Raw genomic sequence first — 21,757 nt, forward strand, 5'->3', positions numbered from 1 at the left:
TTAATTTCAATATTCGCGCTAAAACAAACACTATAACGAACGAACGTTAACTTCAACAATACCCTGTGACTGCAGTTCAATTACTCACTATCTACACATACATTATTGTCCCGTCACGTTGTCACCCTCTTTTATATACCAGACTACCCTATATCTAATAAATGCTAGAGCATTCGCCAAGGTACAGGATAGTTCTAGAAAATAGGTAGCGCCACACCAGTCACGTGACCTCGATGACGCAACAGGGGTATGGTTAATGAAAGTGTTCCAAAACGCGACATTAATTTCTTGACGACTTGATATATAAGATCTCCTTTAACGTTCAAAGTTTAGATCTAATATTCCAAAAAGAAATGCGATACTAATTGAGTTTCTTTATAAACTTAATTAGTTAATATCAATATGCAATAATGATATTGTGTTATAATTAGTTCGTTATTATTTGTGTTACAGACTTTAGACAGACAATTACCGGTATTGATTGAATTAATGAGACGAAAAATGTCATCAAGAATTGATATTATCCAAAGAGTTGATGAAGAAAAAGTTAGATAACTTGTGTGGTAAAGAACTACAGTCAGCTATATTTAAGAACATTTAAAAAGGTAAGCTATAATGACTTAATGTGGCAAAGACATATCGTCATTTTATGTCTTTTTTTCACAAAAAAGATACTTTTACACGACTTCTTTTTAATTTAAATGAAGACATTTTCAGGTAACCTAAGCAAATTATAATAACTTGAAAGTTGTGACATGTTCTCTCATTTTTCCATAAATTCTAAAAGTAAGGAAGCAGTTGATAGTTAAGTTTACTTTCATGAAATAAGTAGCAAAACATAATACAATGCTTCAGAATTCCGTTATTTTGGCGCCCCCCAGTGGCACAGCGGTATGTCTGGGGACATACAACGCTAGAAACCGGGTTTCAATACCCGTGGTGGGCAGAGCACAGATAGCCCATTGTGTAGCTTTGTGCTTAATTCCAAACAAACAAACCGTTATTTTGATGTGGCGGGAACTCTGGATTTCAGGAAAGGCGAGCCAGGTTTAAAAGCGTGCGATAACACAAATTATTCTAACACATAAATACAATTTATTGTGCTACATTAAATTTCAGTAAATGTTTGAATTGATAGAAAATGGCAGCAAAATTTTAATTTCATATATTTTGCAAATGAATTTGGCCTTATTAGGTACCTTCACCTAGACTCGATATGGGCCCCTCGGTGGAACAGCGGTAAGTCTACGGATTTACAACACTAAATAATCTGGGGTTTGATTCCCTTCGATGGACACAGCAAGTAGTCCGATGTGGCTATGCTTTATATATATATAAATATAAACAACAACACACACTCTCGATATGGTCAATTGCAAATTCCTTTGGAAATGTGTGGAGTCATTTTTTCTGAATAAGAAGATCAATTTGATTAAAACTTCAGTAGATGTGATTTGTGCCAGATTATTCAGTTTTGAGTCGTAAACCACTAAAACTTTCAGAAGTAAATTTTCACTCTGACCACTCTTACACCTGACTCATGTGTGCGTGTATGTGTGTGTATTATTATTACTAGCAGAAGCGGTTGTTTGTGCTATTAATTACTGATCGTACTATTCAAATCTTATTTAAAAAAAATGTACAAAAAGTGAACATTTTCTAAAATAAAGTATTTTTCTAGGAAATTCTGCACGGGAAATGTTTTCGGATTGTGTTGGTATAAACTGTGATGTTTTTATATATTAAAAGTGGTACTCTTTATTGAAAAAATAACAGTTTTTTATAATAACTCCATTTTAGTACTATATTTACAAATTACATCAATAAAGATATAATCAAACCTTCACGTACAGTCCTAGTGAAATTCATGTTCTTGTTGTGAGGAAAGTACTTGTACTTAAAATTGTGTTCTGTGATAAAGAAATGGTTGTTGCACATACCGTAGCTATTTTTCTAATTGTCTAAATCTTTAATACTGAAAGTGTGAAATATGTTATGGATATTTGTTTGTGGTGCTATTCAATAGATGGCGCTATATCGTAAATATTACTTCGGTATGTACATAGATACATATATACGCACTACGTCCGTTATAGCAAAAACTATTTATCTCGTACGATGTTTTGCTGTCCTGCCGAATGTTCGTAAGTATGTGGAGATGCTTGGTAAAAACAACAGAGTTTCTTAAAGGTATGTGTCATACGAGGTCTTGTGATTCGTGTCTGTTAACACAAATTCGCAGACTGCACTTTGGGGCTGTAAGTGCGTTATAAGAGTGAAGTCATATCTCACTCTTTGGATTGGAGTATCCCAGTAGTTGGCAATGGGTACTGTTGACGAAATGCCTAATCTCTAGTTTATCAGTTCAAAAATAGGGACAGCTATCGCAGATAACGCTTGTGTAACCTTGAGCGAATATCCCAAACAATCAATCTATTATATATATATAGGCACTGACGGTAAGGTTGCAGCGATTACATATCAACCACTATCACAGTTAGTAGCCTATACGATAAATCAAATTTAATTACTTCTTAAAAACAGTAGCTAAAAACCATTTCTGTTAATAATTAGAAAAATAGCAACTTATTACTTATTAGAGTTAATAATTCTATAGGCTGATAATCATGACAATGAAAATTTCGCGCGTAAAACATTTTAGGAATATTACAGTCTATAATCCAATTATATTTTTGTGCATTTCGAATTATACAATTGCTTCTGTTGCGTACTACTTATATCAAGTATAGTTTCTGGTGGTCCAAGTCGACTTCAACCTAAACAGGGGCGCGGGTTGACCATGTATTAGACTTTTGGATTTCGAAGCTGGCGAACCGAGTTCGACTTCGTGTAATACCACAAAATATATCATGTACTTTAAGCTGTAGTGCGATATAAGAGTGACAGTTAGTAGTTCAAAATTAGGGAATGCGACAAACAGCCTTAAAAGTACAAAATATAGTAAAAAGCAGTAGATCCAAATAAACAATACTGACAGAGAGAATTAAACAAAAAACGGTCAACATTTTCTAAGAAGTGCTGGTAATGTTGTCTATACATTTAGTAAAACATACAACTAACGCATAAATATATTGTTACGACAGCGAAGGTCACGTGACGCTTGTATCACGTCACTTCCTTCTCGAACCTTCATGAAATGTCGGGAGACTACTAGATTGGGCTAGTCTTGTATATACAAGACCGGCCAAGGAACAAAAGAAGGTAATGAGTAATTGAACTGCGGACAGAGAGAGAATATTGTTGGGCACGTGATACGTTCGTTGTGAATTGTAGCGTTTGTTATAGCGCCACTGTTGAAATTAAGTGTATCGCAAAGTTGTATTCAGAAAGAATAAACCAGTTTTATTTAAGAAAGGACTCGTATCGGTAAAGTTTCTTCGATAAGAATTTTTACGAAAAAATTAACTAACGAATGGAGACGTAACAATATATATACATTAAATTTGTAATTCTATTATTTAGTCAGGAATGACAATATTCCTGAAGCAAACAGTGGAATAAAATGTGATAAATGCTGCTGAAATACAACAGTCATTAATGTAGTAAGAGTTTAAATAAAATGCCATATAATTTAGAGTAGAAGATGAAAAAATATTTTAAATAAACAAATAAAAAATAACACACATAACTTCCAGATTTTGAGTTCTCTGGAAATCTAAAATAAGAAATAAATCCTCTAAAGTAAATACAAACTACTTATGTAAAATGTCAATAATTCCAAGAAAATATCTGAGTGAGTTAATAGTTATTAGTATTTATATATGCTACCTCTTTTTTACGAAATCCTATGAGTCACACTCAGTTTCAGTATTCACTCTTCTCTTTGGTTTTTTTTTTTCCTTTATAATTATGACATCGAAAGAATTTAAACAGAACTCATTATCAATAACTATAAATTATTTATTATATTCTTACACATTAGAGCAGAATATAGCTAGAGGTGCTTTCGTATATTCATTCCGATTTACTCTAAACTAGCCGAGGAGAAATATGATGTTCCTTATCTTAAAGGATACTAACCAAACTAGCATGTGGTCGGTATTACTAGAAGGCTAGATGATGTAGGCTTCCCAAACTTTTCCTATCGACCAGATAGCCCCTAAAACTGGATTTGCTTCTGCAGGGTCCCCGAAAGAGTTCTGTTTCACGAATACATAAAACCAAATTTAAGAGTAACAAATATTTTTGTTTCTTGCTTTTGAAGTTCATATGCCATGCTATGTTATAGCCTACAGAGTGCATAATTCTTCTCGTGATCCATGGCATGTGCACGTTTTACCGACGACACGATAGTAGAATTGCAACATTAAGCGTCCCTTATGTGACATCATTTTAGTGTCTACTGACCGACTGACTGACAACACACTACTGTAGTGGTGCGAATAGTTAAAACAAGTGACCCCTCCAGACGTCTTTCGGGGAAACTATACAGTAACCAATACAATCATAGGGCAATTTTCAAAGTATTTCAATCCAGAACAAAATTAGGGCTAATTGTAATAATCTTCTCGTGACCCATTGGCTGACGCCGCGGCCCTACAGTTTGAGAGCAGTTGGTTTAGACACCGTTTCGTATGTTCCGTTTACAGTAAGTACACTTAAAAGTGGGGGGTGAAATAATTTATCCTAAGATTACATGAAAAAATAAATAAATAAAACACGTTTAAACTGGAGAAAAAAGTCATAATATTTCTTGTGGAGAATATTATACCATCTAGGTCTGCCATTTGTTAACCACTTGTGGATTGAAAATATATTTGGTGAACTGGGTTTAACTTTGACTTTATCTATGGGTATATTATAGGTTACTGCAGACCAGTAAACGAACGCATCTTAATACTTTTTGTTCTATGATAATCGATAATTAAGACATAGAATAAATGAATGATGAAACTCACAGAATTTTGAAGATATTACAAATGATTGTACAATATACTCCATTATACTTACCACTTAGCTTGTTAGTTTAACTTATAATGTAACCACTTGCTCGCATTGATTTCCGTTTTAAGTGTTCGCGTTACTTATTATACAAAAGATCTGTTACAAATACTTAAGCATCCAGTGTCAGCCTTAGTATGCATGAGTCCCCAGGAAGCAGGATATTCAGATCACACAGCTTGTGCATAGTTACTAGTTGGGGTCCTACCTCCTCATCTTCGACGCAGCATATATGTATATATATATATATATATATAAATTTAGTCGAATCTCCAAGTTAGTGCCTAAACGTTGTTTTAAGGATTAAACGTTACATGTTTTGTTGAAATTTTGTGACAAGTAATTTTGAATCGTATTTGAACACACGAGTGAAAGGTTGTCTTTACGGCAATCCATGTAATTGTATAACTATAACTTATAAGTTATGATGGAATGATCATATTTCTTTTGTTAAAAATCGATCCACACTGCCCATAGAACTTTGATAATTACTTTCGTTTAGAGTATATCTACTGTATAACCCAGGTTTTCTTTAGTTTTAAATAGATAAAAAAGTGGGAGGATCAAGTGAAAGAGATAAGACAGGGGTCTAGCAACAATAGTCAGTTTAATAATACCATTAAAATAATTGATTAACTATAAACATTAGCTAATTAACTTCGCAAGAACTGAGTGAATTTTGCTAAATTTTAACCATTGCATGCCCGATTATGTGGAGTGAAAACTATTCCATCATGAAACGTTATTAAAAGTGTTTAGCCAAATCGTTGCATCATCTTTAGTGTACTTAGTAAAGCCTAAACTAAAGGGCTTTTTGATTATTTGATTAACAACCTTTAACTGAAAACGAGTGAAATGATATCACAACCTAAAGAGAATTGTCAACACAAAAATGAACCTTCTTTGCTATTATCACCAGATGAAAATAGACTACTCTTCACTCTTCTTGGGAAAAGTTGTAGAGTATGTGGTTTGTAAATATATAGAAATACAATCTTGCCATGTAATGATGTATTAGCTCTGTGCATGAGTTTGCTAATAGTAATAGTATATTAGTAATACTAGTTACATACATTTTTCAAACTTAGGCTAGAGATGTATAATCTTTTCTATACTTTGGTATTATTGTACTGTAGGATAATGTAACTTCAAGTGGTATTGAAATTGTCTTTTCTATAATTTAAAAATATATATATATCTAATAGATAAAAAATTTTCTTTGTTTTTTACAAAAGTCGCTTATCATTAACTTAATTAATGATATAAAATACACAATTATGTGTGAGGGAAATTGGATTGAAATACAGATTGTGTACAGTAAGTTGTTAGTAGGGAGGGAATAGCCAAGGTCTGTCACCAGGCCTTTAAATGTTTCACTAATTGGTGAAATTAATTATTATTTCATTTCTATTAATGCATATTAACTAAAGGTTTTAGAAAAAACTAGGTTATTTGATTTGTTTGATAACTCAGAAGATGTATGCAAATATTATTTCTATACAATACTGTAAAAAGTTTTGCATTTTATAGTGGATCTAGAGTGAAGATTTAGCAGTAAATGTACTATAGTTGTAACATTTATAAACAGTTTTGAATGTCATCATAAAAATCTGATGCTATTCCTATGTATGATAAAAAGTCTTTAGTGTGTGATAAGGTATGTGTAGCCCTATAGGTGTGGTATATATATATATACCTGTATTTATGATTGTATGATTTATGTGACATAAATAGGGATGTAATAATGAAAGCTGTGATTGCATGTGACTTTTGCTTGTTAAATTCTATGTAGAGGTCAGTAGATTATATATTGATAAGCAGTTTCAGTGCTTGTGAAAAGCAGATGATTTGTTTACAATTTTCAACAGTCTCTGGCAACAGCTGTTGTCCAAGTTTTTTTGTCTGAACCACCTCAACATTGTCAGTGGTTAAAACACTGTTGTGGAGTTGCTTGTTTTGTGAAGGATAGCACTAGAAGATCCTATTTCATCAGAGTATATGATATGGATGTAAGTGAAACTTGTCATTTATAAAAGTTAGTTTAGGACAGTCCTTTAGTTATCAAAATAACCAATCAATTAAAATTAATTATGAATAATTGCAGCCATTTAAGACTTTTTATGTTTCAAACAACAGTTTAAACAAAGTTAACTTACAGAATACATGTCATCATATGTAAAGTATTCCATAAGTCTATTACTAACTAAAATATATAAATTTTAACAAAGAAATAAACTTATATGTTGGCTTGAATATGCACAATTCTATATTGTTCAAGTATTTTCTAGCTAAAGTTAATCTCCCAGTGGGACAGCAGTAAGTTTACCAACTTACAATGCTAAACTCAGAGATTCGATTTCCCACAGTGGACAAAGTAGATAGCCCAATGTGACTCTGCTCTGAAAAAGCTAAAGTTAATCTTGTAACATTTTGATGTGCCTGTTTATTGGCTATATCTCTTTTAAATTTCATAAACATATTAAGAAATTAAATTTATTTATTGCTTTAGAAAAAGAAAGGAGCTTGGCAACAAGAACTTTACTTGGAGTTTGCCTACAAAGCACCACAACCTTATTTTCATACATTTGAAGCTGATGTAAGTACTGTGTTACACTTGTTAGACTTAGAGCTTGATTTTTCTTTGCATTCTAATAACACAGCCTGTATGTTGTAGTTTATGTGGATTAATTAGGGGAAATAATTTGGGTTAATTAGTAGGGATAATATAATATAATCACCCAGCTTCCTCTAGATCAGTGGTTCCCAACTTTCCTCTAACTGAGTACCAGCTAGTTCTGATCCTAAAATTTTTGTGGACCACTTTGTCATACCCACCAAAATCTGCTAGACATGATGCCCCAACTGTGAAGTCAACTAAACAAATACTTTATACATATTAATCTTTTATTGAAGAAGAAAACATATTTAGATGAGCTGGACTGTGACTAATAAATTCATTAATAACTTTTGGCAAATCCAATTCATCCAAATTGTTCTTCAGGATAGAGTGACAAGTAAGATGATTCATGCGAGACTGTGACATGGTGCAAGTAACTTTTCACCTTCCTTTGGGCAGAAAACAATCTTTAAACACAGGAATTTTGTGCATTGCTTCACAAAAATCATGTATGGACATTTTTGATGAATCTAGATAGTTCTTGGCGATGACACTGTGCCATTGTTCAATTTAATATTTCACAAAGTCTTTTCATTTTAACAGCACCAGGTCATCTTGATAAATGTCAGACATTTCATCAATATCAGTTGCAGATTGCTTGCAAAGAAATTTCTTGATCACTGCTAGTTTATGCAAATCATCTGTAGGATATCTCACAGAAATTGATTCAAAAGCAGCTGCAAACACCGATTTGTATATACTTTCAAATTCAACTTCTACAGTTTCTGCAACATATGCACCTCTGTGCAATGCAGGCTCTTCAATGTCTATAGAATTAGAAGTTTTTAAAACAAATTTGAAAAACTGTATTACAATGCCAGTATCATTAGCATCTTGCAGAAGAGAAGCCATGCCCTCAATTTTGGGTGGATAAACTGTACTGAGACTTTAGGTGACTGTATTAGAATGTGTACTGGCTGAGTTATTGTAAACAGCTTTTCTAATAGCTTCAGACCAGAAACACTCGGAACTTCTGCATGCTATTGATAAACCCATGATTGCAAATGCATATTTGATGGCAACACAGTATCATTACAGGATTCCTCTAGCCAATTCAACAAACTGCTATATTGAGCTACAAATGACATCACAGCATTGCTTCGCAAAACCCAGCATGTTGAACACAGAGGTCATAAAGTGGCAGAAGGGGCATCATCCATTCTAAAGGTTTCATATAATGCCTTTCTATGAAAGGAATATTTAATAAATGTGACCACCTGTTGTGGAACTTCCTGTGATTCCACCATATACAAATGGTAATTTACAGTATTGTGGACTATCAAGTTCAGTCCATGACCAGAACAGTAGTTGAATGTGCAATTTGGATGTTCATTTAAAATTTGTGTTGCTACTCCCCTTTTTGAACCTTTCATTGTACTGAATCAATTACAACTCTGCACACAAGGTTGTTTAATATCTAATCCATATGATAAAAGTCCTTGTTTGATTGTATTTGTAATGTTTTCAACTGTCGCATTACTGAAAACAGAGAATTTCTCATATACATTTAAATCATCATCAACATATCTCACACACAAGCTTAATTGCTCATGATATGCAGAGTCACAAATTTCATCACAAATGATGCCAAAAAAAAACAGTTGTTGTTAACAGCTTCCACAACATTATGGAGTACATTATGAGCTATGAGTTCCATGATTTCATTCTGTGAGACCCAACTGCAGTATTTATTATGGACATTTGAAGAAAAATATGTTTTAAACTGGGGGGTTATACTTTGATACCAGCTTCAACAATTCCATAAAGTTACCTTCATGAACCTCAGTGCCCCTATATGCCAAACCCTGCTTTCCCAAATATATAATAGCATCAAAAATCACCACAAGTGCCTTCCTATTTGCCTTCCATCTTTCAATTTCCTTGCTGCTAACATACTTTGCCACTGCATCTTGTGTTTCAATATTGATTTTTGTCGTCATGCATTCTCTGTGACTATGACGTTTGTCATGCTTTTGGAGACCATCCTTGCCCTTTCTAAAATCATTCCATCCTATTACCCATGGAGATGTGAAAACTGAGGAAGGATGTGATGGAAGTAAGTGATTACTTTGCACAGCTCACGTACATACACAGCAAATTATATCATTCATATCACACCTGTATTAAACCCATGGGAAAAAGGTTTTCCAACATTCCTGAAAGTTTGGCCTTTTTGCTTTTTTGCTGCTAATGTTTTTATTACTACTGTGGAAATTCTGCACATTGTGATGTTCATACTAACAGGTTCACTGTTACTGACGTGGATGTTTATTCTGCACTTTGTGATGTTGACACTGACAGGTTCATTGTTACTGAAATGGATGTTGATTCTTCATGTTGTGACGTTGATACTGATAGGTCCATTATTATTGAAGTTGATGTTGTTTCTGCACATGACATCAACATTGGTGGATTTATTGTTACTGAAGTTTATGTTGATGCTGCACATGGCATCAATATTGGTGGGCTCATCGTTACCGAAGTGGATGTTAATACTGCACATGATGCCAATTTTACTGATGCTATCAGGTTAAAAAATGCTGTTAAAAACAACCTGTGAAGTTTCATGCTTCTTTGGAGGATCCATTTATCTAAAATATTAGACAAAAATAATGGCAACATTTTGTATTGTGGATAATTTAAGAAATGGTATGTGCATAAAGCTATAAAAATAATTATTAGGTTCGACACTTGTCTCGGTAGGACTAAGCCTTATAGTAGGTATATATATTTGAACTCTAGTTCTTTAGCACAGTTGGTAAATTGCTATATAATTCTATAATATTCATAGTGGCAATTACTAATTGTGATTTTAATATCTTACATGGTACCTATAAGTCATTGCATTTTTCCTTAATTTTGTCTAGCCAATAACGTTTTCTAATGTGGTCTTGGAGTGTTTTTGACTACTATTGTAATAAATATAGAAAAAACACATGGACAGAGCACAAGCAAATTTAGGAGTAGAAAAACCAAAAACCATTGTTTACACTCTTCCAAAATAGCTGACTTACTTAAAATATAAAGAGAAACATAAACCTTGTTTAAAATTTGGTGAGTCTAGCAATGCATTGAATTGTAATATTACATATATAGAATCATATACCAGTTTAAAAATTGATCTATAGAAGGAAAGAACTCACCATATCGTGAACAAATAGCAAGAGTAAAATGACAATGAGTAGCTTTCTTCGAGTGATATAATGTGGTTAATAATTATACTTGTGTGTGTGAAATCAGATACAAATGAGGATATGTAGGTGTAGCTGTACATGAACAATTATATTTACACTTGAAATGATTTTGTGTATTCATGTCAGTAAGTTGCCACTTAAATACTCTGTTCCATTGCATGATTCATACGTGTATGTACACAATGTATATGCTAATTGCTGAATGCATAGTAAAGTGTTTACAAATGAGTCATGATAATCATCTTGCCATGTATTCCATTTATAGGCATTACATTTGTAACTGATTATATATAGATATATATATATAGCATTGGTAACTAAATGTCGCAGCACAAATAAATAACCCATTAAACTGTCAAACCTATATTATGCATATATTATGAATTGAATGCATACAGATGATATTATTGTGACTGCTTTTTGTTGATTACTCTATACAGTTAATTGTTGATTACTCTATATGATTATGTGGTATAAAATATAAACTCGGATGATCTAAAACATTTGTCAATAATAGTGAATTACCCTTCATTTTCCGTAAAATCTGTTTAAATTCTACAAAACGTACTTGAACGTAGGAAACAAATTTCATACACTTCAGTCTTCTATAAATACCTATGAATTATCTTAATGTTTAGTGAAATATACGTTGTGTTTAAAAAATCACTTTTGTATTCGAAATTAAAGCTATGTCTGTATAAAGAAATTTTATTCAAATTGAAATAATCAAATGAATCAAATAATAAACCTAGAAAATCCTTTGAAAGAAATATCAGTAGATGTACATTGTCTTGGGCAATAAATAATATTAAGTTTGCACACTAAGGGTTAGTGATCAGACTAATCTTAAGCCAATCAAGAGAAACTTTTATACAAATATATAAGTTACTCAGGAAAATAATATTTACAATTTTCTCATAAACTAGACTACCCAGGTGCAGATAATTAGTATTTCCAGTGTGGAATATAACACTGATACAAATTACTTACATTGACTCATAGGCAGTTTTTTCACTCTCCATTTGTGAAGAAATTTTTAGGATTAACCCCTGCTGCCCACAACCCAGGTTTAGAAAAGGTTTGGCTGCTATGTTTGTACAATTTTAACTTTTTAAAGGACTTTTAAATTGCATCATAAAACAATATACTTCAGTATCTGTATTATAAAAAACACTTTCTTTTTTCAACTGCCTTGCATACCAGTTTAAATCTTCCTTTGGACTAGTGGTTTGTGACCACTGCTCTAGGACACATCATTTTCAGTCATTTGTCTGGGTGAATAAAAAAAATTATGGCTAAATCTATTTTCATTAAAAATCAAATTTTCACTTCATTCCTCATTCTTATGTTTTTCTTGTCGATAATTATATATATATATATATATTAAATAGTGGGCAATAAGATTTGTTTAGGCAATAAAACCCACCCTGGTGAGTCACTCAAAATATATTTACTTAACTGATGAATTAAAAATAACTCTCAGAATAGTTGGCAACATGTAAACAAAAAGCAGGACAATTACAACACATTCACATGATAACTGACAATGAGATTATATTCTATTCAACATGATTCCAAAGAGAAGGTCAATTTCAGCTCTGTGGGATAAGATTTGTTCAAGCACATTATTTATTAAATATTCAGTTCTTCTATAGTTCACATAATGTTTCTGGTAGTATTGAATAATCTGAGTCATGAAGAGTGCTTTATGATTAAATGGATAATCAGACTAGATACAATATTTACTGAATTCATTCATCACATTCTAAACAACACAACACTTATTTATGGTCAAGTGGTACAGAATAACAGATTTAATGCATTGAAAATTATCAGTGTCGAAAATATTATCTAATTACTGGCAAATTGTAAAAATGAAATCTTTTGTTAAATCTTGAACATTAAAAAATATATAAAAGTGAAAATAGCAGATGCAAATGAGAAACTAGCTGGGGAAAAACCCTTGTTTCCATGGTCTTACCCATATGGTATTTTCTGGTACACAGATTTCCTGCAGAACAGTACATTGGGTCTATTAACAGAAGGCTTGAAGAATATCACAACAAAGATATAAATGAATAAAAATTCTATAACCTGAGCGCTTTTGAAAGATGGACCTTTTTCTTCAGGAGCAAAGATATAGTTTTTTGTGAACACCAATTTTTGTACTATTTTGTAATGGTAAGAGATCTGAAACCTTCAACTAGAGCCATCATTCATGTTCTTCTGAAGAAGAATAGTCAACTAATCGAAAGCGCTTGAGTTTTGGGTCTTATTTTAAGTATATTACACTTTATATGTGATCCTTTGTGCCAACTGTTTTATAAAAATTCATGTTTTCATTCATTCTTGTTTGATTTTACAACTTCAATGTGTGAGATATATTAGTTCACACTAAAGGCCTTAGTACTAGGGTCCATGACTACAGTTTTGACCTTCCTCAGCTCATTAAAATTAAGGCAAAAAGGTGATTTGTTGGATCTGTACGTTACATAACTACACCTCACATGTTCTTCACATGGATTTGTATTAAGTTAAATGTTTCTTAATATGTAATTTCTATATGTCAGTGTCAACTTCTTGTAATAAAATAGGTTTTCATTAAGTTTGAAAAAAACTCTGATTCAGGGACAGTTGCTAGATTTGTAAAAAGCCAATACCAGTTCTTTTGCCTGTTGATAATATTCTCTTTTTTACAGAACTGTCAAGCTGGTTTAAACTTTGCAGACCAAAAAGAAGCACATCTGTTCCAGAAAGCTGTTAATGACAAAATTCAGTCCCGTTTACAGAATACAATTGGTATATTTTTATGTTCATTCCTCCACTTTTTTAGAAAAGCTCATGCAAAATTCACAGAATAGCTGACAAATGTATTTGAAACAAATATTTTATTTGCTTTTTTGTAATTGAATCACATTAGAGCTGAGAATTGTAATGCTAATCGTAAAACCAATTCGTTTTTGTAATTGAGCAATTGGCACTTTCTCTTTCATTTTATTCCAGTGACTGTATTATAAAGTCAGAGATAAGATGTAAAAAAAGGAGAAAAAATTAAACTGATTAGTATTGTTTGGATATGAAATGTTATGGAAGAGCATACAAAGATAAGCTGTACTTTACAACTAGAATAAGTTAAAATACAGTTGAGCTAGTTAAAAAACTACAGAAGATATAATTTTAAACAAAAATGTCTGATATTATTATGAAGATGTTGGTAGTCAGTGGCATTTTTAATAGACAGTTTATTATTATTATAAATTATTAGTTTTTACAAAAGCAAAATACATGTTTTCTGCTATTTTTGATAAACATCAGTACTTATATCCAGCTCTTGGAAAACAGAGGTCATTGTTCCAAAACGGTTTTATATGAGTGTTTTTTAAAAATGTTCTTCCTTTGATGTACTGTAAGGTGAATTATATACATGCAGGTTTTTAAGAACTGTTTAATATTTTTTTATTAAGTTTTTCTATCTGCTGAAAGTTTTTGTTGCAACATACCTTATAAATGTTTTCTTGAATTTTGTTGTAATTTAGCAGCAAATGTGAAGGTTTCCTTATGTAATCTTCCATTGTTACTCATGTTTACTGAATATAAATATCCTGATTTTTAATACAAACTGCTGAAAAGTAAATTTTCTGTCTCATTCCGATGATAACGAATCAAGCTAAAGACCAGTCTGTCCAACTGGGATTTGAACCTAAAACTCATACCTAGAAAACCAGTGATCTGTAATGAATTATAATGACAACTATGTTGTTACCTAGAGTGCAACCAAGGATCTTCATTGGTTTTTCAACTGAGCTATCAGGGTATGAGGCTCAAGAAGACAACATTTCATCCTCACCAACACATGTCATTAATGTGTATTAAGAAAAACAGATTTGAAACATTTGATTTTTTTTATATTTTAATAGTTTTCTATAATGTCTTAAGGTTACTTTTATATAACTGAATTAATTTAATGTGATATTATCTATTACTACTTGAACTCAGGAAGAAGCTTACACATAAATGAATTACCAAAATATTGCTGTTTAATTATTACAGAATAAAAAAATATTTAAATGTTATATACTTAAGCATGATTTGGTGCAATTGAGGCAAACATGCTTCTTCTCAGTATTGTGTTTCTTGATGGAACAGCAGTAAGTCTACAGACTTATAATCTTATAATGCTAAAATCCAGGGTTCAGTCCCCCTTAGTGGACCCAGCAGAAAGTCCAATGTAGCTTTGTTTTAAAAAAACCAAAAAACTCAGTATTTTTGTGATACATAGCTACAAGTTAATGATTTTAAGCTACAATAAGTTCAAAGTCTGTTATTGAAACATTATATAATGTTTGAAGTTACTGTTCTTCACAGAAAAGAAACAAACAGAAAAAAGTTATGAAGTCAAGTCCACACAATTAAAAATCACACCTATGGGTGAGTATTTTCTAAAAAAGCAAATTATTGACTTTGTTAACCATTATGTAGAGTTGGATTGATCCTTGCATGTCATAAGAAAATTTGAATCTATTGAGCTTACCAGCTAGTTTCATTTTACAATTTACTAAATTGAATTTCTTGTTTTTCTTTAATAATTTTACTGTAATATTTCAAATCTTTTCCTGTTTTAATTAAAGATTAAATTGGATCGCTAGTACATTATTTATATGTTTTTTTTATTAATTTTGATGTAAATTTACTTATAAAATTTAGTTTCAATTATGCAATAAAAGCATGAGGAATACATATATTAGAATATATCTATGATGACCATTGTAAAATAAGGTAATAATGCTAATAAAAAAATTAAACTGTTTTTATTTCTGGTTTATAGTAATAAAGTAAAACCAAAATTATAAAAAGTGTTTGAAGTATTACAGTAGTGTGCTATAATGAGTAAAACTTACTTTTTGGAATTTGAATCAGGAACTTGGTTAAAACTTTAAGTATTTATTTATTAGCTTTTGATTAAAGGGGATTTTTTCTGTTCTTTTTGTGGTCCCAACATCAAATGTAATCTGCAAGGCATTTGGTAGAAACATAAATAAAGCATGTAAACTTGCAAACTAGAAAGTAATACCTCTGAGATGATAACTCAGTAGCCTCAAGCTAACTCCCACCTAAATATGTGTGTTTAATGTGAACTGTGCTGGTTATGAGACAAAAGCCCTCCACCAATAGGAGGGTGACACAACCTCTATGTACAATAACTCCCAAATGCACTTGCACTCATGATAACTTCATTTTTTCCTCAGCACTGTCTAGAACAGACATTTTCAATTTATTGTTCAATTACAAGAGATTTGCAATTGTTTTTGACACTTGAATTTTGTACAAGTTTAACTTGTTGCTTTTTTTACTTGAAGATATGGAAATCGATTTTTAATGATATATATATATATATATCATATTTACCCATAATAACTTCTCTAGTGATGGTGACTTCCAGTTCGGGATAGTTAATATTTTCCTAACATGGGGCCATTGTCTATAATGGGAGGGGGGCTCATTGGTTGTGGTGGACATGACAGCCATTGTTCAATGTATTGTGGTTTAATTCCTTCTTGCACACTGGGCCTTCTTCTCACGTTTATTAGGCCTATGTCCCTTCTCCCTGTTTGGATGTGATTATGATGTTTGACTGGCTTTACCTCTTGCAAGAGTTTGCTCTAGGCACAGCTCTATCTGTGGACAAACTCCTCACCATTTTATTCTCTTTCTTCATGTGGTTGAAAGGTGTGTTCCTTTCTTTCTCTTTCCTCTCTGTCTTCTTATTCTACCCCTAATTTACTACATGCCATACATACCTAGGACTACTTTGTCTTCCCTGTTTTACATGTTTTATAGTCCACATAGACTTGTTTTCCAAATACCTTTGTCCTTCTTGCTTACTATCCTCGTTTATTCTGGCTTACAGCTGTTCTTCATTTCAATTACACAGTTCCCACTCTTGGAACCTTTTTTTTTCTTATTCACTTTGGAGGTGAACCCCTTCACTTCTATTTCTCTTTCTAGTGCCCAGTTTCACATCTTTGTTTCTTCTTTACTACCCTCCTACCTTACCAGTGGTTATTTTACCTTATGTTTGAGGCACTTCATGCTCCAAGGGATTTCTGGAGAGGTCCATTCTACATCTTCTGATCTACCACGTCTTACTTGACACCTCTATTGGGACTTGTTAGGTAGGGATGTTCCACTAATTAATGTATGCCTCCCTCACATTTCAACCCATAGTCTTCTTTCGGCTCCTTTTCTTTGCTCATAAATCTTCAAGGATGTTAATATCTTACTAGAGACACAGCCTGGAGCAGCCAAACATATGTTCCCAATGTATACTATAGTTTCTCGTTTTTCTCTCCTTATCTTTCTGTTCCTACATCTAGGCCTTCTGAATCTACGTTCTCCTTTTTTCCCAGTTCCCTGCCCTTATTTTCTTTCCTGTTCTCCATTCCTAGTCTACCCTAGCAGGTTTGGCCCACAGGAGCCCATCTGTCTCTGTATCATTTCACAGATCGGGACTGTGATTCCATGTCTGTTTTCATGCCTGTCTTCCACTTGTTACATCTGGGCATGTTCTTTGACTCCCTTCTCCATCAGGCTTGGCCTTTCCCTCTTTGCCTATGAACATTAGAATGTCTTGTTACTACAGTTTGTGCATTATTTGCAATCTGCCCACAAAGTTATTTTCCTTGGAAACTTTGTTTTCCCTTGCACCATACCCATATGTATTGCTTCCACTGGTGTTTGCAGGAACCTTGTTGGGTTCTGTTGTTCTCTATTCTGTATTTTCTTCTCTTCCACTAAGTGACTTTTATTTGTGGTTCAACAGTACCAATAGCATGGTGGGCTCCCCCTTACCGCCCATCCATCTCCATCCTTTCATAGATGCTTTTCTGTCAGAGTGGGACGTGTATCTAACTGACTTTGTGCATGAGAGCTCCCATGGGGCATTATTCCACATCACCATGATCAAACTTATAGTGGTTTGTCCACCACTCCCTTCTTGTGGGTCATCCTACTTTGGCCCAGCTTTCAGTATTTTTCACTTGGCTATTCAAACATTGATTGTTGGTCTCCACAATTACTGATTATTGGGGCTTTGTCATCCAACTTATGCCTTTTCTCTTATCACCATGCAATTTTTACACTATTTTCTCTATGCCCTTTTGGTCCTTCCTTCTTCACCAACCTCCTCGTACAATTCCCATGCCTTACAGAGACCTTAATGTGGTTTTATGCTATCTCACAGATGCCACATTCATGCTATTGCCTTCTTGTTCATTATACCAACTTTCTTACAAGACTTATTTCTCCATCCTTTTCACCTATGGTCACCATCTTTTATAGGTCTATGCCATCACTAATTCCCATACTCTTTTACACCATCCTTATTTACTCCTCTACCCTGACAGAATATTTCTTGTTTGTTCTTGGATTGGCAGTTTCTATCATGAATAGTAATAGTTGTCAAGCAGCTTTGCCAATCATGTTATGCCCCTTCCCATTACCACCACATGTTTTCCTTCCATATCCTCTTAACATTGTTCCTGTCCTTCTTTCTTCAAGAAACCCCTTGTCTGACTCCCATGCCTGACTGGTTCCTTTGTTTGATTTTACTCGCTCTCACATGTGCCCTGTTTGAGCCATTGGCTTCTTTTTCTTTATAATATTTTTCTCTCACAACATGCTTCCTTCTCATTTGTGGTTGCCATCTTTAGGATTATTATGCCATTGATACTTCCCATACTCTTTTACTGTACTTATGTACTCTCTGCTGTGACCAAATTCTTCTTCCTCAGACTTCTGCTGCTTTTTTTCTGATCTCTCTCCCTTCTATTTATCACCTCTATGCTCATTCAGCCCCATATTGTCTCCAATGACTGTTTTGTATTCTTTGACATAAACATCTTCCTTATCGGCTTTTCACTTTTCACCACATCATATGTGGATGTATCTGCACACATTCATTTCTTATCTTTTTTGTCTGGGCTTTTTCATCTCCTGCTGTGTTTCAACTTCCTCCAGTGGCTACTCTACACTCCACACTGTCTTTCAGATGGATAAGTACAATTTATTTTTTAGATTCCCTTCTACCTTTATTGGATCCTGCCAGGTGGCTGGTGTTGCCTCCAAGGGTATGCTTATTCCCCAAAATATGCATCAAACCAGGATAACAGAAAGTGCTCAGACGATCTGCCCTGGCTCTACCAGTGCCCATTGCAAGATGGGGGTGTTCTGCAAGACCACTTGAGGTATCTTCATGGTAATACTTACTTACTTAATTGTCCAATCCAGACTGTACTAATTCCATGGACTATCATGGAAAAAGCCAGCACTAGGGAAGTGTTCTGCCCAACTCTTTGGCTTGCTCTTGCCGACTTTAAAAAAATAGGGTTTTGTTGTCACCCATAGCACTATCTCCAGTCAAAGACCTTTTTAGCTGGTGGTCTAATGGAGATCCGGGTCTCACCAATGTGAATTCTACCCCCTCCCCTTTTCTTTGAGTGGAGCATGGAAGGACCTTGCCACTTACAATTTCCTAGCAACTGGGATGGTGAACCATAAAGAATCCTCACCAATTGGGCTTAGCACAATATGCTGACAACTGTCACCCCTCAAAAACATAATATATAACTAATGTGCCCTCTTCCTGCAGCTAGATCCTGTTCATTAGAGTTGAGGTGAGCACACATGGTACAGTCTGATCGAGCCCCAATCACATTACACCTATTGGCTTGCCGACCATGTGTGTGCAAGTGCTCAGATGGTCGTGTTCTCATTCCACCCATTCGTGTGACACTTGGGGCTCATTTGCCTACCCTCCTACATTCCAGGTAATGGGTATACCCTGGTGGAGATGAGATGCAATATCCCTTGTGTGTGCCCCTATGGAGTCCCTACCAGTGGGTGTCACACTCCATGGGTTTTGCGATCTGAAGGAAACTCATCTAGATTTTAAAAATTTTGCATTGGCCCCTCTGCCACTTCAGCATGGGATTCTAGTATTTTTGTGTGAAAAGGTAAGTTATCATCTCAGAAGTTAACATTTTCCTGATCTGAAAATGTAGTTTTGATAGATACTTTCTCAAACTTTCCTATCTGTTCTCCTCGCTTTTGGTGCACAATATTTTTTCTTGCCTCATCAAAGAATGAAGTTATCATGAGTGCAAGTGCACAGGTGAAGTTACTATGCATGGAGGTTGTGTTGCCCTCCTATTGGTGGGAGGTCTTTGTCACATGATGACTTTGTCATGCACCAGTTCAGTTCATGTTAAACACATGAATTTAGGTGGGGGCTCAAAGCCAGTGGCATGTAAATCTCATAGGCAGATGCACAAGAAAGACTGTTTCTGTGTGGTAAGGTGAGTATCTATCAGAGATACATTTTCAAATTAGGAAAATGTTAACATTAAACATTGCAGAAATTGTGCTAATAATATTTAACATTTCATCCTCAACTGTCTTAGTACATAGAGGGCAGGCTAAGAATGAAGTGAAAAAAATCTTAGCAGTGTTATAGTGTTGTTGTATTTAATTCATATGTATTCTGTAACTATAAACATTCATTCAGGAAATTTACATTAACAGTCAAAAGTGAGATCTGTAATTAATATCATTGATGTTAAAAAGTATAACTGTCATGGGCAGTGAAAATGGCCAGTAATATTTTATATTCATGGTTAATTTAAGAGTGAAAAGCTCATCATATTATTCTTGCCCACCTACAAAAACTAAATAAATTGATCTAGTCATTTAGGATGCATCATTACCATGTAAGTTATTTTTTACATCTTATGAAAAAAAAGTTTAAGAGTATCAAGAATAGAGAAAACCAGTATTGTTCTTTTTTCAGTGAACCTACTTTGAATAGTTTTACAATGATTTTGTATTTGAATGTTTAGAATGAAATAAGAAGTATGATTATTTCCAGTTTAATCTTATGTTTTTCATGATATTGGATTACCACTTAGTTTTGTTTTTCAAGCACCAAAAAACTACAATGATTTGAATATGTATCCTGTAAAACCAAAGAAGAAGAAGAAGAAAAATGGTAGTAAAAAAATCTCAAAGGCTGAAATTGGAATGCCAACAAATTTCACGTGAGAAATTAATTTTTTTTACAGAATACTTTAAGACTTTATACATACATTTAGGCTTATCTTTACCAGATGATATGCTATGAGGAAAATGCTCTGAAGTTATTGAACATTTTTAGAGCAGTATTTTAACACTTTTACTTAAATGAAAAATAAAGATTGTTCAGTAATGAATAAAATTATTTATTCATAGAAACTAAATAAAAGCAAGTAATATAATGCTGAGACTTCCCTCAATATATTAATTTGATACCATATACAAGAATAAAAACTAATATTTTACCTTATTTTAAAGTATTTATTTATATTACATTTGTATCTTTCACTTACAATTTTAATTCATAAGAAAGCTTGTGGGAAATTTGAGTTTGTTACAGCATAGTTGAATTTTATTTTCAATGTATTTTGCTGACTGATCATTTTTGTTTAATGCAAGTATCATAAAAGTGGGGCAGCAGTAACTTTATGGACTTACAATGTTAAAATCCTGGGATTGATTCATTGTGGCATACAAAGCAGATAGCCCAAAGTGGCTTTGCTTTAAAATATACAAACAATAAGTTAAAGTTAAATTTTGAAGTGTAGAAAGTTCTTATGTTTCAGAAAAGTTAAAATAATTGCAGATAATCACATTTGCCATTTTGTGCTTCAGTGGTATGAAATGAACATTTAATTATCAATTTTTGCCAAGTTATTGATCACAGCTTTGATATGATAAGCTTTAATGTGAATAGTAGCTCATTATTTTTATCATAAAATGTTGAACTCGGTTTCAAAGAAATATTTGCTCTGTTCTCAACAAGAATGTAGTCTTTTCTTTTCAGTACATATAAAGT

The 21,757-nt window shown here is 33.2% G+C and overlaps 1 protein-coding gene across 7 annotated transcripts in view; it reads left to right on the top strand.

Moving 5' to 3' along the window:
• Nucleotides 1–4,909: 4,909 nt before the first annotated feature.
• LOC106478900 (neural Wiskott-Aldrich syndrome protein-like) overlaps nt 4,910–21,757 on the top strand; it is a 32,640-nt gene continuing 15,792 nt past the window's right edge. For 2 of the 7 annotated variants that reach the window (XM_022382591.1, XM_022382593.1), the window contains exons 1-6: nt 5,261–5,925; nt 6,831–6,971; nt 7,472–7,558; nt 13,533–13,632; nt 15,199–15,261; nt 20,810–20,924. In XM_022382591.1, the coding sequence (XP_022238299.1) occupies nt 5,818–5,925; nt 6,831–6,971; nt 7,472–7,558; nt 13,533–13,632; nt 15,199–15,261; nt 20,810–20,924 (614 nt within the window). In that variant the 5' untranslated portion in view covers nt 5,261–5,817. The other 5 variants (XM_022382596.1, XM_022382595.1, XM_022382597.1 and 2 more) reach the window with 5 other exon arrangements.

The sequence above is a fragment of the Limulus polyphemus genome, unplaced genomic scaffold, assembly GCF_000517525.1.
Source record: "Limulus polyphemus unplaced genomic scaffold, Limulus_polyphemus-2.1.2 Scaffold261, whole genome shotgun sequence".
Taxonomy (NCBI): Eukaryota; Metazoa; Arthropoda; class Merostomata; order Xiphosura; family Limulidae; genus Limulus; species Limulus polyphemus.